The sequence below is a fragment of the Atractosteus spatula genome, chromosome 4 (assembly GCF_055471065.1).
Source record: "Atractosteus spatula isolate fAtrSpa1 chromosome 4, fAtrSpa1.hap1, whole genome shotgun sequence".
NCBI classification, from domain to species: Eukaryota; Metazoa; Chordata; class Actinopteri; order Semionotiformes; family Lepisosteidae; genus Atractosteus; species Atractosteus spatula.
In genome coordinates this window covers 17,939,706-17,966,323 of record NC_142709.1, presented here as the reverse complement: position 1 = coordinate 17,966,323, position 26,618 = coordinate 17,939,706, and the positions used below count along the sequence as shown (strand labels likewise).

Here is a 26,618-nt window from a genome sequence, read left to right as displayed (position 1 = left end):
AGGAAAGAAGGTTGTACTAAAAGGAATATCAAGCCGTGGTAAATCAGCTTTACTAATATGTATGCTGTGAATCCTTTGATGTTGAAAACATCTTACTTACCACCCAGCACCACTTTCCTCACACTGACAGGTTTTGAAGTGCAACAGTAAAGGTCTGTGATTACACTTGTGCTGACAAGCCACCTACCACTGCGATACAATCTCCTTCCAGCCCTTCTTTACTCCTGGCAGATACACGTATTTAGGCTATTTTTTTCCCACTTGACATGCAGAGGATCTTGGGAGTCTAGACATGCACTGCCTACTGGACGGCAGTGGTAACAACACCCCCACTGTACTCAGCATTGTATGAATCACCAGCTGTCCCCGGTTTCGTGTTTTAAGCCTCCCATGTCCATCAGTCAATACCACAACCCGACCAATCACTATCACTACCAATATTTTCTGAAACCGAGGACATGCTGCCCACTTAAAGACCCCAGCCCAGTGGAACCTGAGAATCCCCATCAAAGTCTGCAAGCAGCAAAGACCTGATCTGAGCTAGTAGCAAAAAATCAAAATCCAGGCTGTAATCAATTAAAAGAAAGATGTGTGTTGGTAGGGCTGTATGACTCAGCTGTGACTCTTAACAAGTGATTTTTTTGGTTGATTCAGTTGGGAACTCCTCCAGGTATTTAAAAGCTATCAATGTTGCTGCATAGGATAACTATTGCCATGCTTTAGGCATAAGTGGAAGATTTAGAATGAAGTATTTAATAACATACACTGTATTACATTTAACAGTGGAACGTTTTACATTCAATGCACTTTGTGGGCTGCAGTGAATGGCCAGAAGAATAAGGAAATATCACAGTGCACTCATTAAGTAAAAGCTCGTTGGTTTTCCTTTGTGTTGATAGTTTCTGGGACTGTGGCCACTGTAGTTTAAATGTCTTTCCCATGCAACAGAAATTCTGCTTCCAGATTGCAGTTTCCCACCATTAACTGCATGCTTGAACTCACCCAGTCCGGCCAGCCCAGTTCCATGTCTGCAATCGGTTTTCCAGCCCAGCAGTAGATCAAACGAGAGACAACATTGCAGCAAATAACAGTGCAACGCAATTACTGTAATAATTATGTACAGTAACAGTGGTAAACTGCAAAACTACACAGCCAATTATTTTATTTCCTCTGAAAAATGTGTGATTGTACCTAAAAAAAAAGACTTGTAAAAGCTGACTCCCAGTTTGCTTATGAGTAGTTTTGTTGAGGGATAAAAGTGTTTTGTCAAGTCAAGTGTTTGTTGGTCCAGGTTATGGAGTAACGCACAATTTCACAGTGCAAAACCTAGTGAAACTGAAAACGACATCTCAAACAGTGATTAGTTGCACATAGAGACAAGTACTACGTAGGTAGTGGAATGGTTGTTTGATTTACAATGAAATGGACTTTTGTGTTTCTTTTTCTTTTAGAACCAGGCACTTTGAAAGTGCGTACAGTATCATGGACGCTGTACTTCTCCAGATATTTTGTGTAACAGAGTTAGAGAGTAGCACCTACTCCACGTCACTTTCTCACTGAAAGAGAAGGTGACTTAGGCTTTCAAGCCACGGTGAAGCTTGACATGGGTACAGACAGGATAAGAAACCAGGATATCCTGGATTATGACTAGGAGTTCAAATGTCTGTCCTGTCTGGTGTCTAGGACGCAGAGAAACAATTTATGTAAAAGCAGCTCTAATAGGAAAAGAAAGATTTAGGGCATCTCAGAAATAATAATATTCTGCTTTTGCCTAGCTATGAAAAATTCAAATAATATAAGTTTAGTGAAAAGGGATGTCTTACTGTTCTTTCTCTTCATTTTATTTTGTAATCATAATCAAGGTAGTGACACTATTATTATCTTAAAAATGAATATTAAAGACTTTTAAAATAATTTTACTATCATTTACTGATATTTATCACTGGCTGTTAAAATTAACCTTGGAAATATCTGAAGAATTTGATTTAATTATTGTCATGCAATTATAAAAAAAAATAATTAAAAACATCCACACTTTTAATGTTTTAATGTTGAGGTAAAGTTTTTGTCCTTGAAAAGTGAACGAAGACAGTGCTTATGAGAAGAGAACCTCAAGGGTTACTGTTCAGAGTAATATTGTCTTTACTTGCCGACAATACGAGTGGGATTTTAGGACAGTGAGAGAAACACGTCTTCCCAAGAGTGCACTGCGAAAACATGCTGAACATTTATATTCTTTTTACACATGCCTGACATCCCTTACTGTACCACCTAACACAGTACCTGTTATCTGTTTCCAAACAGTGACTGAAAACAGAAATATGAATATAAAGGGGTTAGTCAAAACGCTGTCGCCAACTTTGACAGTTTACAGTATTTCAAATTAATTACATGGGTTTCATGATAACAGAGAACACAAAATTATTTCTCCACAGGTGACACCATTGTGGATACAGTGCGACTGAAGTGCCATCTGTGGAGGAAAAAACAAAACTTGAGTAAATAATTGGCATTTATAGAAAACATTTTGACTAGCCCTGTACTTAAGAGGAATCATTCTGAACTGTTTTGTATAAGTAGATGCTTCAAGTTTCATTGTTTGAGTAATAATACCCTTGTCTTTTGGGTGTTACCTCTCCTGTTCAGAATAACTAATAAGCCAAGAAAAATGCTGCGGTAAGATATCTTCTAAGAATGGTTGCATTTCTCTGATTCTTTAATATGGTCTTTTAAAATATTTCCGCTTTTTGTCATTGGGAGTTGTTTTGTATTCCCCTGTCATAAAACAAATCTCAGTAGCACATCACAGCTTAGATTGTATCACTATGCTTCAGTACAAATCTTGTAACTAGAATTATTACCTTTCCCTAATTATTAGCCTTTTCTACTCTGTGGCAAATCAGTAACTAGAAAGTTATTGGACACATTCCAGCTAGGGTCTCCAGTGGTGTTTATTTGCCCCATGATCCCATGTTTTCAGTGTGCTTCACTACCCCCATAATTTCCCCATGTGTCTGTCAATAAAACTGGCTACCTTTATATTGAATGAACAGAAGGAAAGCATGAGTCATCTATTCTTTTACATTTCATTTCCTGATGTCTCATGCCTAATAAAACAAAATCAATATTCAGGACAGATGAGTTCGAGGTATTATAGATTTATTGTCAGACCTAGGGCTGATAAAGTGACTAGCATTTTAGTAAGGTTTTTATGCAGTATTAGATGATTGGAAGAAGTGGCTCTGACTAGTTTATGAATAGAAAGAGAGAGAGGAAGACCTTTTTGGGTTTGAACACAGGAGGGAATTTGTGCATATGCACTGCAATCCCTACATATCCAACAGAATGTGCTGAAATAACCTTCTGATTTTGAGCACTATTACTTAATTAGCTTATGATTGCACTGAGCTGGTACTGTGCTTGTAACAAGTAAAAGAAAGCCCTGAATCCAGATGTAAGATTAAACTAATGAAATGCCAACAAGATAAGTATGAACTCTGCGTTACTGCTTTGTGTGTAGGAGGAGCACTTGGAACTCTACCGCTGATCTTATGAATTAGCCCTTTGTGAGATCATACCTTGAACGCATCTGTCCTGAAGCTGTCATTAGAAATTGGTAGCTCTCCTTTTAATTAAGTGACAGTTCATGGTGAATGCTTGTTTTTTTTTTCTTTTTCCCTGCTTACGGCAGAGATTTGGAATCTAACCTTTTGCTCCAACACTAACAAGCTAAAATAACTCACTGAATCAATTTTTTCTAAAATACTGCACCTGTGTCACTACCTGTGTCAGGTAGTGAAGGCAGTGTTTCTAACTGACAATTACAATAATATTACAGCATTATACACTGTATTGAAGAGTATTACAGCTAGAAACAGTAGGCAATCATATAATTAAAAGGCTAAAACAAAGCTAAAGACCTTGTCACTAAATATTGTGAAATACCACAATATGTTTCAGTACTTTTTTTAAATAGGCGTCTTTAATATAAGTCAAAGGGAAATAACTCTTTTGACATTTTGATTTGTTCAGAAGACTGGGGGAAGTCAACACTTTAGAAATCGCTGCAGTGTCCCTGCTAAAGTGGAAAAAATACAAAGAGGAAACAGCATTTTTGATATTTGGTGTCATCATAACATTCAATTCCAACCCCCTCCCACCATACTGCGCCAAAGTTGAAATTGCTCTACCAGATCTTCAGTATTGTTTTTCTTTCTCTGTGTAACAAAAATAATTTTTGGGGATGTCTGTAGGCTCAGGGTGATGAAGCAGTGCATTATCCCTATGATTTCTGATTATGACAAGCAGTGCATCATCCCTATGATTTCTGATTAAGACAAGCAGTGCATTATCCCTATGATTTCTGATTATGATAAGAGCCTAGCTTTTTTCAATATGTGAACTGCAAATTGGTATTGTGACATTTTTAGATCAGCCTCATTAATGTGAAGTTCATCTTCTATTTATCATAGCATTTATTAATTAAGATGATGGAACACAAATCTGAAAAAAATATTTAACCATCAGAACGGGTAAATAATGACACAACAAACCCTGATTGATTGAGGGGATACAGGCTGAGAAATAGAAGATCCTAATCATTTTGATAGGAAAGGCAAGATAAAAAATTGTAAAGCCGCTATGCTTGTAACACGCCATTCTGGAACATTCTGTCTGCTGTCTGCAGATGAGTTACCGAGATTACACAAGCAAGATTTTATTCTTATCTGGTGAAATTGACGCCTAAAACACTGCTAAGTACATAGTACTCACACTACTGCGGATGATGTGACACTTTTTTTCCAGCTTCCTGACTTGGATCATATGATTTAATGTACTCCCCCTATCCAGTTTTACTTATGTTTTAAAAAGAGGAATTAAAAAACATCACTAATTGTGTGCAGTTTATCATTTATTAAAAAATACAGTTACAATACAATATGAGTTTTGTTTTCTTTACAAGTAGCATAAATTACTTTTACATAAATTATAATGCATTCCAATTTCTATTTTTCTTAGTAGTTCATAATTGTTTTTAAATATTAGTAGTAATAACTTTAAACTACATTAACCGTAGAATGTGTGTTTTTAAAAACAGATTTATCTAAAATATCTTAATTCATGTACACTAGAAAAATCACTGAAGCAGCTAAATCAATACAGACAGCAGCTTTTGCTTTTCTAGCTGAATTATGGCTGTAGACAATGCCTCTTCTGAACACGTGTATTTTTAATTGCTAGTTAGCTGTCCACGTATATGAACCGACTGGGTGCAGAATGCTCCTTGCATTCCTAAGAGTTTAAAGGATTTATTCCTCTTGAAGGTTTGATGATTGACATTATTACTGTTACAATCACATGTGTTTTTTCCAGAGACATTGAACAAGTTTGCTTTTCATCTACATGTTTTCTGATAGAGAGTCTTGACTTAGAGTACAAATGACAAGGACCTCTTGTATTCACTTCAGGAGATTAAGCATGCTCACCTTATTGCAAGCTGTAACATTATGGAGCTGCAGTCAAAGGGTTACTTGCTTCAACTTTTTTTTTGTTTTGGGGAGCCGGAAATCAATGGTCTTGGAGTAGGAGATTAAAATGATGGGTACCACTGCTCCCCACTACAAAATAAGTTGTACATAGGTAAAACGCATTGGCTGGAAAGCACCAATTCACAAAAAAAGGTGTCAGAATTGAACCAAGTAATTGTAGAACAGTAAATCTTCCTTAAGGTTATGGAAACAATAATTAGAACTAAGCTAGAGGATCATCTGTATGGCAATGTTTTTAGGGTCTTGTCTGTGTTGATTTAGAAAAGGTACTGTACAGTAGGTCTTGTGTCACTAACCTGTTTGAGTTTTTTGAACAGGCAACTGCAGTAATGGATACAAACCACATATAATATGAAGGCTTCTGTTAAATTTCCATATAAGAGATACATTCTCAAATTACAGACAGTAGGGATTCACAGGAATGCATGCATTTGTATTCAGAACTTATAATATGATAGAAAGCAGAGCACTGTATAAGGGATTCATGCTGAAATTTGGGTGGTGCCTTGCAAGGGTGTCTTGTGGTGATAAGTATTAGTATCACTGCTATACATCTATCCATTTTCTAACCGTTTCTTCCAATTCAGGGTCGCAAGAGAGCCAAGGCTATCCCAGCAAGCACAGGGCGCACACACAGACACCCAGAGACAAACGAGGACCGCCACACACTCACACCTAGGGTCAATTTTCCTTTAAGCCAATTAACCTGCCAGTTTTTAGACTATGGGAGGAAACGGAGCACCCGGAGGAAACCCGCGCAAACACAGGGAGAACATACCGTACAAACTCCACACAGGTCCAAAACTGAAGCCAGGGCTCCACAGCGCCACTGTGCCGCCCACTGCTATGGTATAGTTAGTGAACTAGTTATGTTTGCTGATGATAATAAAATAGGAGGATTAGGAAACAGCGCAAAATGCAAGACTGGGCATACACCTGGAAAATTACATTTAACATAGACAAGTGCAGGGTGTTACATGCAGGACTCAAAATGTTTATTCAAGAATATGTTTGTTTTAAGAAACCTTTGCTGATTCAAGAGTCTCTCTGGTTTATGTTAATCCTATTTCTTCATTTTGAACTTTATCTGTGTAATAACAGTAAGACAACAACATAATATGTTAAGACAGCTGACACTGTAATTCAAACACACAGTAAGGCTGATTATATGGTACTGGAGTTCTGTCATAATTGTGACACAAACCACAAAAGTTGCAGCGTATTTCCTATTTTTTTCTGAAATAGGTTATATTCATTTATAACTGAACAGCCCTGCTGGTCTCTTTCAGTTGGCCAGGGGGCTAATTTGCTCCTGTGCTGAATAATTTATAGAGATTATTCTACATTAGAAATTCTGGAGTAACCTGAGTTTTTTTTATCCGTGTATTGGTTGGAAAGGTTTAGCGTGGTAGCTCATATGTCACAGAAATTTGTTGACACTTGTGTAACTGAAATGCATTAAGTTGTAGGATTTGCAGACTTCTTGTGCAACCCTACACCCTATCTGAATAGCATGTGATTCTGTAAAACTAGCAAGATTTAAAAACAATTTTGCTGTAATATGTTTAGAAATCTCCGTCATTAATAAGTGCATTATTATTTTAATGTACATTTCATAGAACAAATTAGCAAATTGAGTTTGTAAACTAAATTTAATGAAGCTGTTTCTCAAAATATACTGTGTTATCCTTTTAGGATGAGCAAACTAACCTTTATCACTGTAAGCTACAGTTTGTATTGTCTGGTCCCAAAGGGGCTCTACTAGCTGTATTCAGTGCATTACTGACAAAAGATATCTTGAAAATAAATGATAGAAGAAAAGTTTTATTTTTGAAAATACTTTGGGAAGAGAAACCCATAAACCTTAGGTTGACACCTGATGTCCTCATGTATGGCAGGTTGACCCTTGAAGTTTCTTACCCCCAGTGTAAAGTATCTTCCTAAAACCCAGAAACCAAAATCCCTTAAAGATATAAAAATAATTAACTGCTGACAAAAATTCTGTGGTGACAATAGGAGTTAACCCCTGCAAAGCAAGGGCTTAAACATTAAGCCAGTTGTACAGAATCCTAGCCAACAGGAGAAAGTTTACTGGAATCCTTTCTGTCTAAGCAGCCAGCCTGTTTATTGCAACTTTGTTTTTAAGAAGTTGTATACTGGGGTGCGAAACAAAGGCTGCTACCTTAATCCTCTTAGAGGTATGGAATGGTTACCAGTGAGGGAGACATCACACTCATTGGAATGTTAAATTGGATGTGCTACACGTTCCAAAACTGCACATTGGGTCTGGCTTCTTTGCACATTTGCAGTATGTTTTTCTTGCCAGTTCTGCAGAGGGTCACTGAAGGATCTCTAGACCTACTGTAGACCTACCGCCAACATATGATTATACTGTCTGTTCAACAGCGGAGATGATTATGCCTTATACTGTACTTGCAGTACTGACAGACAAGGGTATATACCATTGATATTTTTTGCACATTACGTTTACTATTTTATAATATTGATGTGATTTGTTATTTTTTTTATTACATAAGGACTGTTGAGCATATGGAACTGTTACAGTGCCTTTTTATTTGCCCCTTGAGTTTATGTTTACGTCACGCTTTAAAATTATGCAATGCTAAGTTGGGATTCTTTTCAGTGTAAGGCATACAGTAACATGTGTGACCTGTTGAACCACTCATGATTTTCCTTTGCCAAATCTTTTATATTATTGAAGTAAAGAGAGATTGTTTTTTTTCTTTCAAAACGTTAATAAAATAAAAGTGTGAAAAATCTGCACCAGTAAAAATAAAGCCGTGACCCCACAAGTGATTCAGGCTGTTTAGAGAAGAGAGTGAAGTATATTCAGTCTCCTTTCAGTGCTGTTAAGAAGGACAGTGTCACCGATGATAGTCAGGCACTGAGTCATATAGCTCTGTAAATGTTTCCCTGTGCAGTTCAGGTCAGGACCAGAGGCTCTCGCCACGTCATGTATTTTTCTCCAGTGACAAGTGGGACTGATGTGCTGTACCAAATTAAAAGCAACTGTGTGACACGTTTGTGACATTATGTCATATATGCCGTAATGTGAAACCCAAATCTTTAGAGTTAACCCTGCCTGTCTAGCTACTTTTAAGGTTGTTCTATCTTAAACGGTTCAACAAACACAGAGCAAGACTTCCAAAACTTGAATGTAGGATTAAAAATATGCATGCAGTGTGTTTGAACCAGCTGTCTATGTATTTTTCCAGTGATAAACATCATCTGTTGTGTAGAGGTATATGACAACTTTCTAATGCTGTAACATCATGTTGCTTTTTCGACTTCTTTATTTATGTATTGTTTGGATAGTAAGACTGCAGAATTTGCTGGTACACTACTCAGGAGCCAGTGTCAGAATCACCAGATAACATTTGGATCTCTGCAAAATGGACACGATTACCAGATGAGGTCAAGTTCAGTAACCATGGCTTTATGTTCAAATGTCAAATACGATTTGACAGTATTCCAGTCAGATTCATTGGGAAACCTAAGCAGTCGAAATTGTTAAGTCTACATTTCAGACATTTTTAGGGAGTTGTGAAAATAATTAATACTTACATTCGGATGGATGCAAACAAAATAATATGTTTTTAAATCCCCCAGAGTAACTGTGCCAAACATATTAACTGCTCTTCAAAAGTCATTATATATACTGTACAATTTTAGTTACCACATTACAAAACAAAAATTGCTACTTTGAAATCAGTCTAAGCGACTGAAAATTACACAGACTAAAGCTGAATCTTATTAGTCTCCAGCACAGAAGACTACGGGGGGATCTGGTTCAAAGATTTTCAGTCCTTGTTGGCATTGACATATTTAAGCAATTCGACTATGGGCATGAAGCAGGGACACAAATGGCATAAAAAGGGAACTATGGGGATGAACCTTTAAAACTAAGGAGACACTTTCTTTTACACAGCGGGTTGTGGGAGACTGGAACAAGCTGCCTAACCAAACTGTCAAAGCTGGCGCCCCAACTTCTTTCAGGAAGTGGCTGGATGAGATCCTCAGATCAGTTGTATCCTAGCAACCAAACAAGCTAGGAGGACCAAAAGGCCTCATTTCTAAGCTTTCTTATGTTCCTGGCAGCAGCAGTTTTATTAAAGCTTGCACCATTGTTGTATATTATTTTGTCAATTGTCAAATGTCAATTGTTATCAATACAGCTTTGATTAGGTGCCTCAAGCCTGAAGGCAAACTATAAATGATCAGCCACTACAATGTTTTTTAGTAGCTAATCCGTCCCTTCTGAGTCTGAGCTAGAATATTGTTTTAACCTTTGCTCCAAAAGTCACATTAGACTATTGTACTTTCTTTTGCACATATTGCAGAAGTAACATGTACTCCCCCCACCTTGCAATGACATATTGTCACGATTTCACCAGCTCTGTCCAGCTCTGGTGGAGTGCCCTCGTGCTGAGAACGCTACAGACACCTGTCTCCAGTTTAGTTACTGCTTTTGCTTAAGACTCTTAAGCAGAAGAGTCCATGTGCAAGGTATCGTAATCATGGATAAAGCTTTTTTTTTACTTGAGGTTAAACATAAGGCTTTGAAGCCAAATTCCCATTTGATATTAAAACATAGCTTTAGGAATTTATTGTAATCCGGAGATAAAAAATATTAGGATTCATTGAGAAAGATGAAAAATGCCACATACTGTATATAGGAACATAAAGAACTCTAGGATTGTGCAATACACATTTTTTAATTTCCTGTTTTATCTTGTTCTTTGCTTTTTTAGCACCTAATACTACAAGATGGGGACAGAATAACATGGGTCATGTTTTTTTAGGATATAGACTGCTTGTGAACTGATAATAAATTTAAATGTAAACAAGAGGAATACTGGCAAACTCATGCAGTATATTGTTGCCCTCCTCTCCAAGAGAGGGGTGGGTTAGAACCATAACTGCCAAACTGATGCAAACAGCGATTGTGAAAAGCTTGCTCCTTGAGATATGCCCACATATGACTTAGCATAAAAATATCAGGGAAAAAGTAATGTTAGGTGCTCCTGTCATAAACAAAAAAAGCTCATGTGAATATCTGCTGAGAGCAGGTAACACCGCCAGCAAAGGCACAGGTACGTTTTAAGTTTTATTGTGCCTTCCACCACAGAGACAGAATAGTTTCATTTTGCTATGGTCATCAGGGAAATGACTGACAATGATTTACCTTTGGTTTGTTACTTGCGACAGGTTAACAACGAGAGTTTTGTCTTTTGTTATTTAAAAAAAATCCAAGACATTAAATTATTCATGGCCATCTCTGAAAACAAAGTGTTCCAAGTTGCATTCTGCTTAGTTACCCCAACAGTGACAACACCTTATTTTGCAATTTAACCAAAACATTTATGAGGGAAGGCCCTCTTAAAGCGCTGAAGATGTTGCTAATTTTCTAGTCCTTGTAAATAAACTTTTTGAGACAGAAGGGCTCAACAATTTATTTCTGGATTGTTGCATTTATACAGTATATTTTGTAGAAATGGTCCGTGATCAGTATGGCTTACCTGTCTATATATTTGCTGACTATAATTATCATCACCATTATAGTCTAAGAAGAGAAGGTAAAGTATTTTTTTTAAGAAAAATTAAGAATGCACCCCCAAAGTTGTTGAGGCACTGCCCAAAAACACTCTGATAATATTACCTAATATGTCTCCATGCTTTTCCCCTGGGTGCTCTGGCTTTCTCCCAAAACATAAGATAAGATCTCTTTACTGGCCATATACAATTTCTTGCAGTAGGAATTTGTCTTTTCACATACCCCAACTTCCTCTTCATGAGACACACAGACAGGGAGAGAAGCTTGGGGTCAGAGCACAAGGTCAGCCATTTATACAGCACCCCTAGAGCATTTTGGGGTTAAGGGCCTTGCTCAGGGGCCCAACGGAGTAGGATTTCTCTGCCGGCTGCGGGATTTGAACTGGCAACCTTCCAGCCACAGGTGGAGATCCATAACATCCTGGTAGATTAATTGGATTCTGGGAAAATCGGCCCTAGTGTGTGCGTGTCTGTGCTTTTGTGTCTGCCCTGCGAGGGACTGGTGTCTTGTCCAGGGTGCGCCCTGCAGAGCCCCCGTTGCTTACCAGGGTTGTCTCCAGCTCCCCCACAACCCCAAATTGGAAGAAAGGGTCAGAAAATGGATGGATAGATAATATTACATATCAAGTAATAGGATGAACTGAATGCACACTCTCTCTGCTCCATTTGAACTGGTATTTTTTATTAGAACTTGTCAACACAAGCCTTTGTCAGGATCTTATAGTTTGAGAGTGAACAGAGTGTAAGAAAGTAAAGTGTATCATCCAATCTGTGCCCGACTGTGTGAGACTAAAGAAACTGTCATGTGATTTCTTGTTAAAAGTGTCACTATAACTTTCCATTAATTGGGCTAAGGCTTCTTTTGTTCACACCGTGATTGTAACGCCTTAGACATGTAACTTGAACTACTGATTGACAGACAAGGACATCTTCCAAGCATGGCATGGAGTTCTCTCTCTCCTCAAAATGAAACCAATTTGTAAGGATCAGTTTTCTGAAGTAGCATCTTCACAGCTCCGTGTTTATACTTGTTATCTGGATCAAAGTCTTTGTAATATTAAAAGTGAGCATTCATAGCAAGAGGCAGTAAAATATTAATCAATTAAATTTTATGCACATGAGTGCAGCCTTAAAAGGAGATCATGAGTCATCATAAAGTACGGTATTTGCTGTGGCACTAAATCTATTTGTGTTGTTTCACTTAGCAATACTATTTTTACAGTACTATGTTTGCAGTATATATAGCTATAAGGTACAGCTAGCAAATTAAATTAGCACTTTCAGGTCATGAAATAGGCCAATTAATTGAGGACTGAAGAATTACAGCTTTTAAAGGCAGATCTTCACATACTAACATACTACCTCCAAAATATATTTATAGCCACAAAAAAATATAAAGCTCCTTGTTTTCCCTGAAATGTATTCACTTTTTTTTTATTCCCAAGCCTGAATGGAGAGATTTAATTCTGATGGCAATGCACAACTGAGTACAAGACAACGTATCATAACCCACACATCCCACATCCTACTTACTAGGGTCTCTGGCACGGCTATGGTTTGGAAAATTTGAATCAGTCATCAATAGCTGCAGGCTGTCCCAGCCGTCAGTGATAAAGTATCATTATGTAACAAAGAAAGACTCAACTCAATGGTTCATTAAGGGCTGAAAACATTCTTTGTGTTGCCTGTGTACATGTGGAGTTTGTTTACGAGTTGAAGTGTTGGTGCAGGTACATGAGACCACAATTCCCTGGGTAACTTCAGTAGACAGCTTAACTGCCCTGAGAACATTCACTGCCAAATCCAAAAATTTAGCCTTCGGGTAAATAACTCACAGCTTATCTCACTATTTTTTTTTATCACTTGCGCCTTCTGTACTTTAGTTTCTGTGCAAATACTTGATGTTCAATACCAGTAAAATCACTTTCTGTGCAAAATACCTTTAAATAAATGTATAAATGTTTATTAAAATAAATTTGAGTGGTTAGAAAACTGTAGTAGTAGGAGCATATCGTACTATATCTTACATGAGTTTTCTAACTCGTGTAACTCTTGTAATTGTAATAAAAGTATAGTATAAACAAACGTACAGTATAGTATAGTAAAAAATGCATTATAGTAAAGTATAGTATAGATGCAATTGTGAGAAACTGTATTCTTTAAATCAGCTACAATTGTAAGCCCCTGCATAAGTATTGTTTTATTTGTGTTTTTTAATATATTTTAGATTGTGAAAATGAAAAGTTAATTAAATGGATACATAAAGATGCTGCGCATACGATCTCTTTCAGAATTATTCACCCCCTGCATAGGTTTGCTGCTATCTGACCATGCCATCATGGCACTTTCAAATATTTAGAATTTACACACTACTCCAAAACAAACTAAAAATGAGAAGATTCTAAACTTCGTATGTATTCAGCTCCATTGGAAAAGGAGCTCTAAATCACTTCAGGTGCGGAAGAATAGTTTGAAAGATCACACAAATTAATGACAGGTCTCAACGTCTGTGTAATTCAAGTGGTTTAGCTTTAATGACGTCAGCGTAAACTGTAAATTCCCTCTAACAGAGATTGAATTTCAAGCCACAACTCACATAGCAGTGCAAAAAAAAAACAATCATGAAGACCAAGAAGCTTTTGAAACAAGTCGAGGATGAAGAAGGAGAGAGGCACAGTTGAGATGAAGGTTACTTATCCCTTTAAGTATGGTGACTGAAGTCAATCAGGAAAGGGGAACTGCAAGGCTATTTTTACATTTGGGGTTATAATGAATTGACAATAATGAGTGCATTTCAAACTACAATGAAAATGCTAAGTACATGATAACATGTACCTCCAATTTACAGCACAAAAGAGTCAAAGTTTCATTGCATAAGTAGCATGCCATCATTGTCTGCGATTCAGAATGAGTTAACAAAACCTCTGGTGATGCAAAAGAGGCCCTATGACATGGTAAACATGCTTTAGACCAAGCAAATTTTGCTACTGTATTATTTTTAAAATATTTTCATGAAACCGACATACTGTATACAAGACAGCATTTTGTAGATACTTTAGAAGTATTGTGATGTAAAGTAACCCTGCCAATGAACTAAGATACACCCATATTCAAGTGAAGTTCTGCAAAAGTGCCCTTTCATTTACATTGGTGGTTATTTTATGATAAAACACACCTGAAAGAAAAATTCTATCAGGACTTATATATTTGCAGGACCACCTCCTGTGCCATCGCATGAACAGCTGATTTGAATGAATACAATTGAATTGAATTCCACAAAAAGACTTTGAGACAGTTTTGCCTATACAGTAAATACGACTTCCTTGTAATACTGCCTACTCATGTTTTAACATTTCTTAGGTGAAATATCTGCTGCACAACCTGTACTTCTACCATCATATATCATGTAGAATCTCATCAAGAAACTTATAAACAAGACCAACATCAGTGCCCATGTTTATTACCCTCTGTATTAAAATGTAAAATTTTATGATACTGTCAATTAATGTATTTTATTTTGTTACTGAGATTATATGCATCATACTGTACCACCCAGATCAGGGCACTCTTCAAAACTGAGCAGAAAGGTAAGCAGGAAACTTGTTAGGGATGAAGCCAACAGTGGCATTGAAAAATCTGCACAGTTTTACTGTCTGAAACTTTTACTATATCCCAGTTCCTACACAAACTTCATCTCTGTAAGTGACTGGTAAGAAAGAAGCCAGTTACTGACTCATCTTAAATATGGCATATGCATGCATCATATTTCACCTGTATGCAAGTCTAATGCTGTACATCATCCAACTTTCAAGCATTGCAGTGGCAATGTTATGTGCAGTGCTGTTGCTTCTCAACAGCAGGGACTGTGTGATGAGAAGCATCTGGAGTGATGACTTATAGGGAAATGCTAGGGATAGGGAAATCTTCTAGAGTCACCCAAGAACCTAAAACTGGGTTTAAAATTCACATCTGGGCAGGATAAGGCCCTGAAGCGCAGGTCAGAGCCACACTTGAGAGGATTGAGAACAAGAGAAGTAATATGCTACAGTTATCTAGACTTAAATTCGGTCAGCAGGACTTCCCAACAAACTTGTCAAAGTCTTTGAGAGGAAGAAAGGGTAAAGATTATACTATCCCACTATTCAAAGCTGGTAGAGACCTATCCAAAAATATTTAGAACAGTAATAGCTGTCAAAAGTGCTTCCACAAAATATTGACTTAAGCAAGCAGTAAATTTAATTTTGTATATCTTTGAAGATTTATGTCACATTCAACCTCCCTTCACATACAGTACAAGAGTGTTCAGTTTAATCATTGCAGTTTAAAACATAAGCAGTACCTTTGGAAAATAACTAAATCTTTTTCTTTAAATGTATTTACAGTATATAGCAGGTATTACCTGTGATATTATTGGTTGGGGATGAATACTTTACAAGGTATATACAGCATATCATAGGAGCATCTGGGTCATCATTTAAAACACAAGATGAGCACCCTCATTTTCATGAACAAAACAGTTTATATTCATTTGTAAACCCCAAAAAGTTCATTCTCTTGCAAAGGCCATAACGTAAACATGGATTGATACACACAATCAAGATGCTCAAGCCTTGGTTGTGTCACCAGCAGATTCTGACCAGGATTCCTTAGGCAACGTTGCACAACAGTCACGTTTCCACCAGGACCAGGGTCTGGACTAGTCCAGCAACGTCGGCAACTCCCCCCCAGTTCTTCCAGATCCTGCTCTTGCAGGATTGGGATGACGTCATCTCAAATTTTCAATAAAAACTATATACAGAGAATGTTAAAATACGTCCGACTTATCGGGGTTTGATTTCCTGTTTCAGATTACAGTTCAGCGGGACAGTGGCTTAGATGTGAGTTCTCCTAAACATGGCAAGACAGACCCTGACAACATGCCACATGTTGGTGGAAATATGTGGGCAGGGGGAACAGGTTAGTAGTCCCTTCTAAGCTTTTGAATTTTTATTCCTCGTGTGATCTAAAATGTAGGAAATTTTAACATGCAGCCTAAAATTGCGATTGTGTCTTTTCCTGTCCATGAAATTGACATTTTTTTAGCATAACTAATAGAAGCACACCACTTAATTAATGAGCAAGGAAACATTATGAAGATAGTTAGATTGATGGGTATCTACACTGCTTATGTTATTGAAGTAAGTTTTCTGGATGATCACTGTTGTACAGTAAAAAGACTGTTTTGTACTGTCTCAAAACTGTTTGGTTGTTCTAACATTCTCTCAGTAAAAACAAAATAAAAAGTGTCCCTGACAGCCTTGGCATCCTACACTGACAGGCTAAAGAAACTGAACCTCTATATTCTTGAGCAGAGAAGACTACAAGGGGACCCGATACAGGCGTTCAAAATCCTCCAAGGCACTGACGGACTCGACTCAGCAGCTTTCTTCAGAGTGACCTGTGAAGCACGAACCACAGGACACAAGTGGAAACTGCGTGGAACTGTACTTAAAACCAAAAACAGGAGGCACTTATTTACCCAAAAGGCTTCTGGTGTCTGGAACAGGCTTCCCAGCCTTGTTGTTACCCTTTGTCTTATTCCCAGAAGCAGCTTGTTGCGATCTGGTGGGGACAAATAGCCTCCGCTTGTTTGGAACTGTTCTTATGGTCTCTTTGCTTTTTTCCTTGTCCTGCAGGAGGCAGAGACACAGCTGGTCTGGGTGGAAAGGGAGGCCCCTACCGTCTGGACGCTGGGCACAAGGTTCATCAAGTGTCCCAGGTGGAGAAGGATGCCGTTCCCGAGGAGGTGAAAAGAGCAGCCAGAGAAATGGCGGAGAAGGCCTTCAAAGAGAGGTACTGTTTGTGGAGAAGGCACATTTCCCACACGTGAGTGCCAAAATCCACAGAGCTTCACAGCTTGCACATGTGTCTTTCTTTCCCCCAGCACTGACGTGAATACAGTTCAAACTCAGACTCGGCACGCTGGCGCAGTGGAGAGCACTGCTGCCTCTCCGCGCTGAGGCCCAGGGTTCAATTCCTGGGGTGCTTTCTACAGCATCTGGAGTTTGTATGTTCTCCCTGTGTTCGCTTGGGTTTCTTTAATTTCTCCCGTTTCTGTCCTGCACCAGGTTAGGCAGTTTTGGATACAAACCTTTCCATTTGAAAAAGGAGAAAATAATGTTAGAGGTCTTGTACAATAAGGCGCAATCACAAACAATAAAATAAAATGCTTCTTGATAACTTACATTTATTAATTTTTTTGTTAATGCCAAATGCCTTCCGTATGTCAGGACATATTCATTTGGCTCAACACAGATCTTTCATCGCATAACAGTAATTCATTGAAAATATTACCATGTGGCATGTCAGTTCTAATATAGGTGTGTACCAAGTAGCGCTTTAAGAGATACGCATAGTGTAGATTCGAGTGAACTAACGTACACAACACTTAAAGAGTACAGTGAGTGTTAGCATAATGAAACTCACAGTTCATTGTTTATTCATGTGGGTACAATTCAAAGTTTAGTTATGTATTGCAGTGTATACATTAGATGTTTCATATTAATGTTAGGTGTTATGAGATCTTTGTTGAGCCAAATGTGCATGTCCTGATGAAGACTTTTGGTGCAGAAATGTTACCAGATCATAATAAATGAGTATGGAGCAGAGACTTTGCGCCCTGCTCATTTTATTGTTTTTGGAACACCTCTCTTATAGAAATGGTTAAAATATAAAAATGGCTACAAACAAGAGGGGCCCGTTCATCCCATCTAAACAGACAAGATTCAAGAAGCGAAACAGGGACTGTCTTGTCTCCGGAACAGGACTGTTTAACCGAACCACTATGAACTTTGTATTGTTATTAAGGAAACTGAAAGACTGACAGTGAAAAACGTTTTTTCACACCATCTTGCTAGTTCATTTGTTTTGCAGCATTAAACTTGTTGTAAATTATTCCAACAATACAATTGTGTTTTCCCAAACCTGAACACAATATGCTATACACAATGTTTTTCCTTCTCTCAGTGAAATATGAGGGGCTTAAAGAACAGATACGTCTTTAATGTATCGAAGTGGCCAGCAAATTATGATGGCCGGAGGGAACTTTGTTACCTTTTATTCAAGTCACTTATGTGTGTTGTCATCCCAAGTATGTGTGACAATATGAGTTATGAATGATGTCATTCATGCTGATAGATTTTCAAGCCCTGGATTGTAAAAGAGTCTGAAAGCAGCCTCATTTCAGAGCGATGAAGGCCGCCTCTGTTCTCTGAACAGGCCGGGCCTCTCAGTTCTTTGACAAGCTTCCTGTACACAGAGCGCAGGCTGTTTCCTGCATAGCACAGCACCCGCACTGAGCTCCAACACTGCTTCCATTAACAGTGCTCCATGAGAAGAATTTCCACACATCCTGCTGTTTCAAACCACTGTCACCTGCGTTATTTACAGGAACAAAAACAACTTTTTTCCACACCGTCACATCACAAACATCAGCTGTGCCGATTTGCAAAATTAAATTTAATTAGGCCATTTTCTACACAGCTTAGTAGGTTTCTCAAATAAGGCTTTCCTTACTTAAAAAAAGCACATTCGTAAAATTACTTTAATAAAATTATTCAGTAATAGTTCATGCATGTGGGTCATTAAGTGCCTTTTGTCACTTTCATGGGATTTCTGAATAATCAAACCATGATAGGGGACAGTGACAGAGACATTTTTGAGGAAATCTGATCTTATCTTCATTTTGAGGTTTCTTGCTCAGGGCGGACTGAAAGGTTTTCAAAAGCAGTCGAGAACACAAGATGTACATGTGATCTTAAAAGATATGACTTAATAACCTATAAGAAAATATGTTTTTTTTTAATGTATTGCTTTGCCTGGATACTGACCTTCTTAAGTAGCTGATATAGGATGTTTAAATATTTACTGTTTTTGGAAAAGAAAAAAAAAGCAGGAGGAAAGATAAGATAAGACCAACCAAAGAGTTGGCAAAGAAGATAACCTTCAGAAGTACTGTACCTCAGGAACATTCCACACAGTGAGGCATACCTAGGTATTATTCATCTCTTACTCAATATAAAACTTATAAAACCTTCCAAAGTTACTCAGTCTCATTTGACTTGTATGATTGTGTTATTATTTGTTTTACAGTTTTATAATTGTGTGGTAGTTTTAGCACATATTTGGACATGACTCCAGTCAGGATTTTAATGTTAATTTTTCTGATACAGTCTTATAAAACCTGATTAAAAAAAATAATCATTGTATAATTCTATTATACTTCTTTATAGACTACTATATGAGTTGAGTTGAATACTTCCAGAATTCATAGCATCCTTCTTGAATGTGCTCGCCACAGGGATACAAAGTGTTGAAAGCGTTGTGGTCCAGTGGCCGGTCTGGAGTTATTGAGAATGCTCCCTGGGCTTTGCCCGTTGTTCTGAAAGCCAGACCAAGCTCTTTCTTCAGCAGGTGGGCCTATGGAAACAGCTGGAACCCACTGAAAACCTAGAAGCGGCCTGTTTTGTCTACAGTCAGAAAAAAAGAGAAAAATGCTTGGCTGCATTGTTGAGGAATCAAAATAGTACATCATCTGCTTTGCGAAGATGAACGTTGTGAAATCTCTGATGTCTGTTCTGAGTAGGCACAGTCTGAATTGTTATATCATGAGGGATGACTCACAGAATAATCTGATCAGAGCAGACTGTATGAAATTTGAATCAACAAAACAAGCAAAGCAAGACATTTCCCGTATTATATGCTGACTTACTTGGCTTTCACCTATATTATATACAGTAGCCGTGCCCCTGTTTGGCAACTTTTGGCATGTATCACTTTTTTAAAAGCAGATTTCATTTGAATCATTTGAAGTGCTTTTGAATACAGAGCAGGAGCAGACTAAGCTTTCATAATGCTATTGTCTTGAATGGTACAGTGTAAGGCAGCAAATTCTCAGAATTTAAAGGAAAGTTCATTGGACGTTTTGTCGTTATCCTAGAACTGAAAAAAAAAGCTTCACTTTGTCAACAAAAAAATGTTATTTTAATCTTGCAGTGGAGGTTTGAAGGATTAGACAACTGTACTCCTTAGGAAGAATTCCTGTCTTTACTTGTGTGGTTTGTAGATGTTGTGGGTGAGTATTAGTGACATAATGGAGGTATTATTTCTCTAATTGGAAGAGGCATGCCATGTACTTTATTGTTTATTGCTCAGGCTGTCAAAGTGACAGTCACAACACGAGCTGTGCAAAGAAAGAATGATGAGGGGGAGCAGTTGTATACACAGTGGACCGGTTACCAGGCTGGCTGAGGTTCAGCAATGAATCATTCGCTTCTTGTGCAAGCAGTGGCTTATTTACCTTTGGAAGTACAGCGCAGAACACCTGCAGATGAATGCAGCCACAGATCTTTACAGGGCTTGAAACATTTCTTTAACCATGGAGAAGCCTCTTATAAAAGTGTATCCACCAATATAGTGCACGCATCATTTTGTACCCAAAGATTTACCCCTGTCCTCTGTGTAACATTCTTGTTTACTGATCTTTCAGATTAAAGGAAATTGAGATGAGTGAATATGACGCAGCCACTTACGAAAGATTTTCTGGAGCTGTCAGACAACAAGTCCAGTCTCTACGAATCATCCTGGACAGTCTCCAGGTAATTCCGTCTGGATGCAGTAGCTGTTGTGCTTTTCATTTAAACCTGCTTCAGTTGCAAAATGTGTACTCTGTTCAATATTCAGTAATAGAAGTTCAGATTTGTAACCTGGACTGTTCTTATTCATTGACAAAACTCAGCAGCTTCCTGTAAAAGTCACAGTTTGTGTTGGCGCTGGTCATGTTGTGCTCGTCTTTGTTGTTTGTTGTTGTGTGGATTTTTCACATGCATCTACTTGTCATTGAATAATGGTTGTGTGTGTGTCAGAATCCCGTGACAGATGTTAACGAATGAGCTTTGAAGGAACAGTGCTGTCCTCTTGAGGGGAAGGCTACAGAACTGGGACACCGGAGCTGAATCACACTGGAGTAAAGAGGAGGTCACCCTCCAGGTGTTTTATTGTTTACATTGGAGTGGTCTGAAAGGCGATTACCTGACATTGTATGCAACTGCCAGGTCTCCCAAGTAGGATTAAACTCTGAGATATGGGTGGGGATTTTATGGGAAAACAGGAGTTAGAATCAATCAGCCTTTAGAGAAGAAGGAACACTTGACTGATTCTCAATAGATTTCGGCCTGAGGGCCCCCAGTTTGGGTATAGCATTACTTACGAGCTTGAATATACCTTAAATCTTAAATTGTAAAAAGTTGAACACGGTTTATATTGCTTAGGTATTTAAATCAATGTATATCTAATTTTCAGCTGAAAAATGTTATTAAAGTAAGTACGCCGGTATACTTTGGGGAACAATGGCTTTCTGTTCTACAGACCTGCTTGGTGGCAACCAGGTAGGGAAGCACACATGACTGATGGCACTGTGCTCTATGTGTGGTCCAGCTCACTGCACTGCTTTGGCAGGATAGAGTTAAAAAGAATAAAGCACCTCTGCATTTTTCTCTGGGAGACATTGAAAGGTAGCTTTGATTTAATGTGTCTAGGGTACAGAAGCACCACACTTCAGAAAGCTAAAACATAAGGTGAAGCTTATGTGATTCGCATTTTTGTCCCAAAGTGTTGGGGTGTTGGATTTTTACTCACGCCTCTTGTTTCAAACACACATTAAGCAGTACCGTCAAATCTCCCTCTCACACTTGCCCAGTACGAGCTGACATCACTTCACCCCAACACTTGGGCCACCTCTCCTCAGTTTTCAAAACAGATAAGAGATTCAAAGGGAAAAATGTTTTCAGGGAATTTTCCTTTGCTAGACCCCTTGTAGCCATGGGGTGTCAAATGATGTAGTTAGAAAAATGCTGCTTTTTGACATTTTTGGAAAAACAGACTTTAATTATGGAGGAGTGCAGAAAAGATATCAAGGAGTTATTTTCAAAGACTGAAAGAGCTTACAGCATTTACATTTATCGGCGGTCTTAAAGATTTGAAGTAATTTTCATCTAAGTGTCTTTAGATGAGGCTCCTGTGTCACAAATTGTCAAACTCAGTCATGGGAATTTGTCAGAGTAAAAGCAGTGGAAGAATAAGTACCGTGTTTCCATGGCTGTTTTGTTTTTGTTCATGTTCTTGTTTTGTTAAAAAAAAATGTAGTTCCATTTGCCAGCAATGTGTGAACAATTTGAGATGGAATGAAAAAGAGAGACAGCCCTGTAATTTACATGTATGCGGTGTCAGGTGTTTCGATTTTATTAAGTTTGTTGGAGAATGTTAAGCATGGCCTAATGTTTTGAGACGCATTTGAGCAGGAGACTGAAAACTGGATAGCCCAGCTCTGCTGGCTGTCTCCTAAGGGTGCGATTTTAAGCCCACTGGAGTTAGAAGAAGAAGGTGCAACTGCAGCCAGAGTAGGTTTTGCCTTTCACTGAACAGGTTGGGTTTGGATGGGGGTTGGTCATGGGAGTCTGGCTGCAGAATAGAGGACCTGGTGTTACTCTTTGATAAACACCTGATGTGTAAGCCGACAGATTGCTATGAGGACAGAATTGAACCACGGAACCATAAGTGGAGAAAGATGCAAAAACCATTGATACATCTGAAATCCTTGTTATGTGAGCATTTTCTTACAACAACAAACTTCCATACATGCAGCAGGTGGGTTGCACTGAATAAACAGGGCTTTAAGTATTGCTTTTGAACAACAGCATATTATTTTTAAGAGAGTAAAGTAGATTTTCTTTAGTTTACTGCAGAAAGTGAAGTTGCTTTGGTACATTATTCTTCCTGCAAATTCACCTAATCTCATCTAGTGCCTTCCTGCTCATTAATATCACTTTCACACAACCTTTTTTTATTTTTTTTTGTGTTTGTTTTAATAACGTTCTTGTAGGACTTTACTTTCTCTTTTAGGCTCCATGTTTGTAATTTGTTTTGTCAGTTTGATAAAATAAAATTGAAAAAATTCCATTCTGTTCCAAAATCATCTTCTTAAAAAGATGAAATATTCAGTAGACATGAAGCAAATCAACAAAAGTTCAAGAGAAAAAGTGGTCGAATGGCAAGATATTACACTTTTGATTTCCCTGTGTTCTGATTTACAGGTTATGATCAAAAAGTAGTAAACACAAACCTTTCACAATACTTTCAGTGTGTATAAGAGCCTTTAGGCATCTTTACTGGCTATGGTATTGACTGCAGTTGAATTCTATTATATAAAAAGTTTTTTAAAAAGTATTTTTTAAAACAGTGCTATGGAATTTGATTTTTAGTTAGTGAATTTGACTATCATTTGTGCATGTCGCTCAAATGAACTGAAAAAAAAAGTCTTAATTCAATTAAATATCCTGGAATCTACTGTAGAGCTCGTCCTCCCTGCTCACACAGTTTATTGAACTTCTGTTGAATTGATGATTCCCAGGCAAAGTGCCTGAACAGGACTCCAACATTCTCCCTGTTGTGCAGTATTGTCACTTTGATTGAATACAGTACAATGTGCGTGTGGCGACATGTTAAAGACACTGTTCCTAAAGGCATCAGTATGGAAGGTGATTTGGTTCATTCAAACAAGGTTAAACAGCCTTACAGTATGTAAGCGTTTCTAATCAGTCACCAGTCTCATGTTTACATTTCCTTTTCCCTGAGAACTATGCCAAGGCAGGGTGTGAAGAACAAGTATGGTTTTCTGGCACAAGGTTGTCCTCACCAAAGCTATGATTACCTGAGATGACGCTCTGCAGTGTTGTCACATGTTCCTGGCAAACTAAACAATACTGCTGACAGTGAAACACAAACCAGAGGACACAAGTGGAAGCTATGTGGAAGTGCATTTCAAAGCAAGAACATGTGGCACGTCTTTCTGGAAAAGTGTTTTGGGAGTGTGAGGCAAGCTACCCAGCCGTATCGTCCAAGCTGATAACTTGACATCTTTCAAGAAACAGCTGGATGAAATCCTTAGGCCAATTAACCGCTAATTTCCAAATGGGCAATGGAGTCCAAACAGACTTTCTCGTTCATAACCTTTCTTATGTTCTCCTGAGAAAAAACTCACAGAAGAGCTGTGAGTCTTTTAGGAATTTACATATCTTCTTTTATTTAGTTGGAGCAACAGTAGTAAAAGAGCTACAGAACTGAATATTAACTTTGGTTCCCCTAAGGTTTTGTTTATTATAATCACTTGTCTTCTACCTTTGTATTCCTGATTCACTGGGTTTCATTTTTCAAATTATTGTACTGCATGTTTATCAAGTCTTCCTAGTGTTACTTTTTAATGATTATTTAAAGTATTAATTGCAGTTTTACTGTATGTCACATGCCATCACAATTATCCAAAAGCACTTTACTTACAGGAGGAGATCCACTTTATCCACCACATACAGCAGCCATAGTGTACCAGTAGCAGAATAGGTGGATCAGATTGATAAGTAGTGTTAGTTCAACCTCATTTTCCAAACCCAGAGTGAAATTTAGCCAAGATACTGTGATTAGCACCCCAATTCTTACAAGATCTTTAATGACCAAGTAGTCTTATCCAAAGCGTGCCAACTACAGTACAGTACCCTCTGTCACTATTGTGGACCATTGAGTTTGTGGGAAAAGTGCCACATCCTAGTCTACCAACACCACCTACAGCAGAACCTTGTCTTCCTTGGGGGTCTCCTGTTTCAGTACTGACCAGACTTAGCCCTGTTCTGCTTCTGGAATCTGAGAATATCAGACTAGAAGCTGGTAAAGCTCCTTGCTGTCAAGTGTTTTATGTGGTAACATTTGCTACTGTATGCAGCTCTTATTCCCAGGCTCGCAAATTGTATTGCTTTACTTTGAGCAGTAAAACCTTTCCCCCGTTGCTCTCTTACACAATACCTTGACAGTTTTGAACTAAAATTCAAATAACCATTAAAATAACCAAGTTTCATTTTTGGTTAGTATAAAGTGTGTAATTATACAGTAAATTATATATTTTTTCATATTACCTCAGGAACACGTAATCAGTGCTGCTTAGGAGCTCAGTGGCTTGAGTGATGGCCCATCTGCTGCCAGCACTAGGTTTACATTAATCCCATCTGTTTTAATTTCTTGCTGGCTTTCAGACAACTTCTTTGTTAGTATAAATCTCGTTGAAATGAATGTAGTGAAAGGCAAAGGTAGTATAATTAGTGACCATTTAACCAGATTAGTACAAGAGTCCGTTCCTGGAATAGCCTGAGGCAGGAGTCCTCTCTGGAGAAAACAGTAAATGTTTCTTTTTTATGGTCTATAGGCCAAAGGAAAAGAAAGGCAGTGGCTAAAGAACCAGGCCCTGGGAGAACTAGACGATGCCAAAATCATCGATGGTTTGACAGGGGAAAAAGCCATCTACAAGCGCCGGGGAGAGCTGGAGCCAGAGGTGAGCTCGAGTTGGAGGAAATGAGCACTGAAGAAGAGCTTTGTCTCTTCTGTAATGTAAAAGTTGAGCTGTGTCAAAATATGTTTCATCTTTATACAGAGTTCATCACCTTTCATTTTCCTGTACTGTGTTAAATCTGGTCTTCCTGGGTATATTTGCCTATTTTTCAATGATATACTATTGATCACACCATGATCATGAATGAGTACTAACCTGAATTCCACAGATAGATGAAAGTAAGTTTTAAAATATTGCTTCTTACTCTGGACAAGAGGAGCAGCAGATCTTTGGACAGCTTTCACAGATGAAAATCCATAACAGGCCCCGGTAATACCCTAAATTAAACTATGGAAGTGGTCTTATTTAGTGTATGTGCTGTAGTTGTAACATAAAACTGAAAAGGTCAAGACCATTTGAATTCAAAATAGTGAAATCAATAACAAAAAGAAACATGCTTTGCCATAGCAATGTGTATGGTAACATTTCATTTTAAATGGAAGTTCTTGATTTGATCCGACCTTTCATAGACTTTATGTAGACCTAAACTTACTTAAATGCAGTATAAGTCCTACGTTTGAAACAAAGTGACATCTGGATATGAATTATTGTGACTCCAAAGAGTGACATTTCCTGTGCTTTGAGTACAAGGAATGGATTCATAAAGCTTATTTTGACACATCTTTTGAGTGGTAGAGAAGCCCAAATCGGTCTCTTGTTGCATTGATTCAGATTACAGTGCTGAACAACAATTCATTAAATATCATCTGTCAGCAGGACACCGTATTTGGAGTGTATTTTACCATGGAGACCTAGTTAATGTTCCAGTAAAGTTTTCTAAATATTTTGTACTGCTGTTGTGATTTAGCTCACCTATGGAGTGCATTCACAGTAAAAGGACTATTTTTGTATAGTGATATGTTTTAGTATTTAGACTGATTTAATGGAACTCTTAACAAAAATAGGATTTTCATAGAAAGATGTAAATTGTAAAATATACATTTAAAATGTGAAATGTTAAATAAAAGCTTATTAGTACTTATATTGTATTATTAATTTGTATTTGGATATGATAGGTTGTTACAAAT

General features: G+C 37.9%; 1 protein-coding gene across 2 annotated transcripts in view; it reads left to right on the top strand.

The window, feature by feature from the left end:
• The window catches only part of vwa8 (von Willebrand factor A domain containing 8), a 141,442-nt gene that overhangs the window by 84,489 nt on the left and 30,335 nt on the right, over window positions 1–26,618 (top strand). For both annotated transcript variants that reach the window (XR_016090948.1, XM_088913524.1), the window contains exons 38-41: window positions 15,971–16,079; window positions 16,799–16,955; window positions 20,650–20,758; window positions 25,408–25,533. Coding sequence is in view for 1 of the 2 variants with exons in the window: in XM_088913524.1 (XP_088769650.1) it covers window positions 15,971–16,079; window positions 16,799–16,955; window positions 20,650–20,758; window positions 25,408–25,533 (501 nt within the window). In the remaining variant the exon portion in view is untranslated. The remainder of the gene's footprint in view (window positions 1–15,970; window positions 16,080–16,798; window positions 16,956–20,649; window positions 20,759–25,407; window positions 25,534–26,618) is intronic.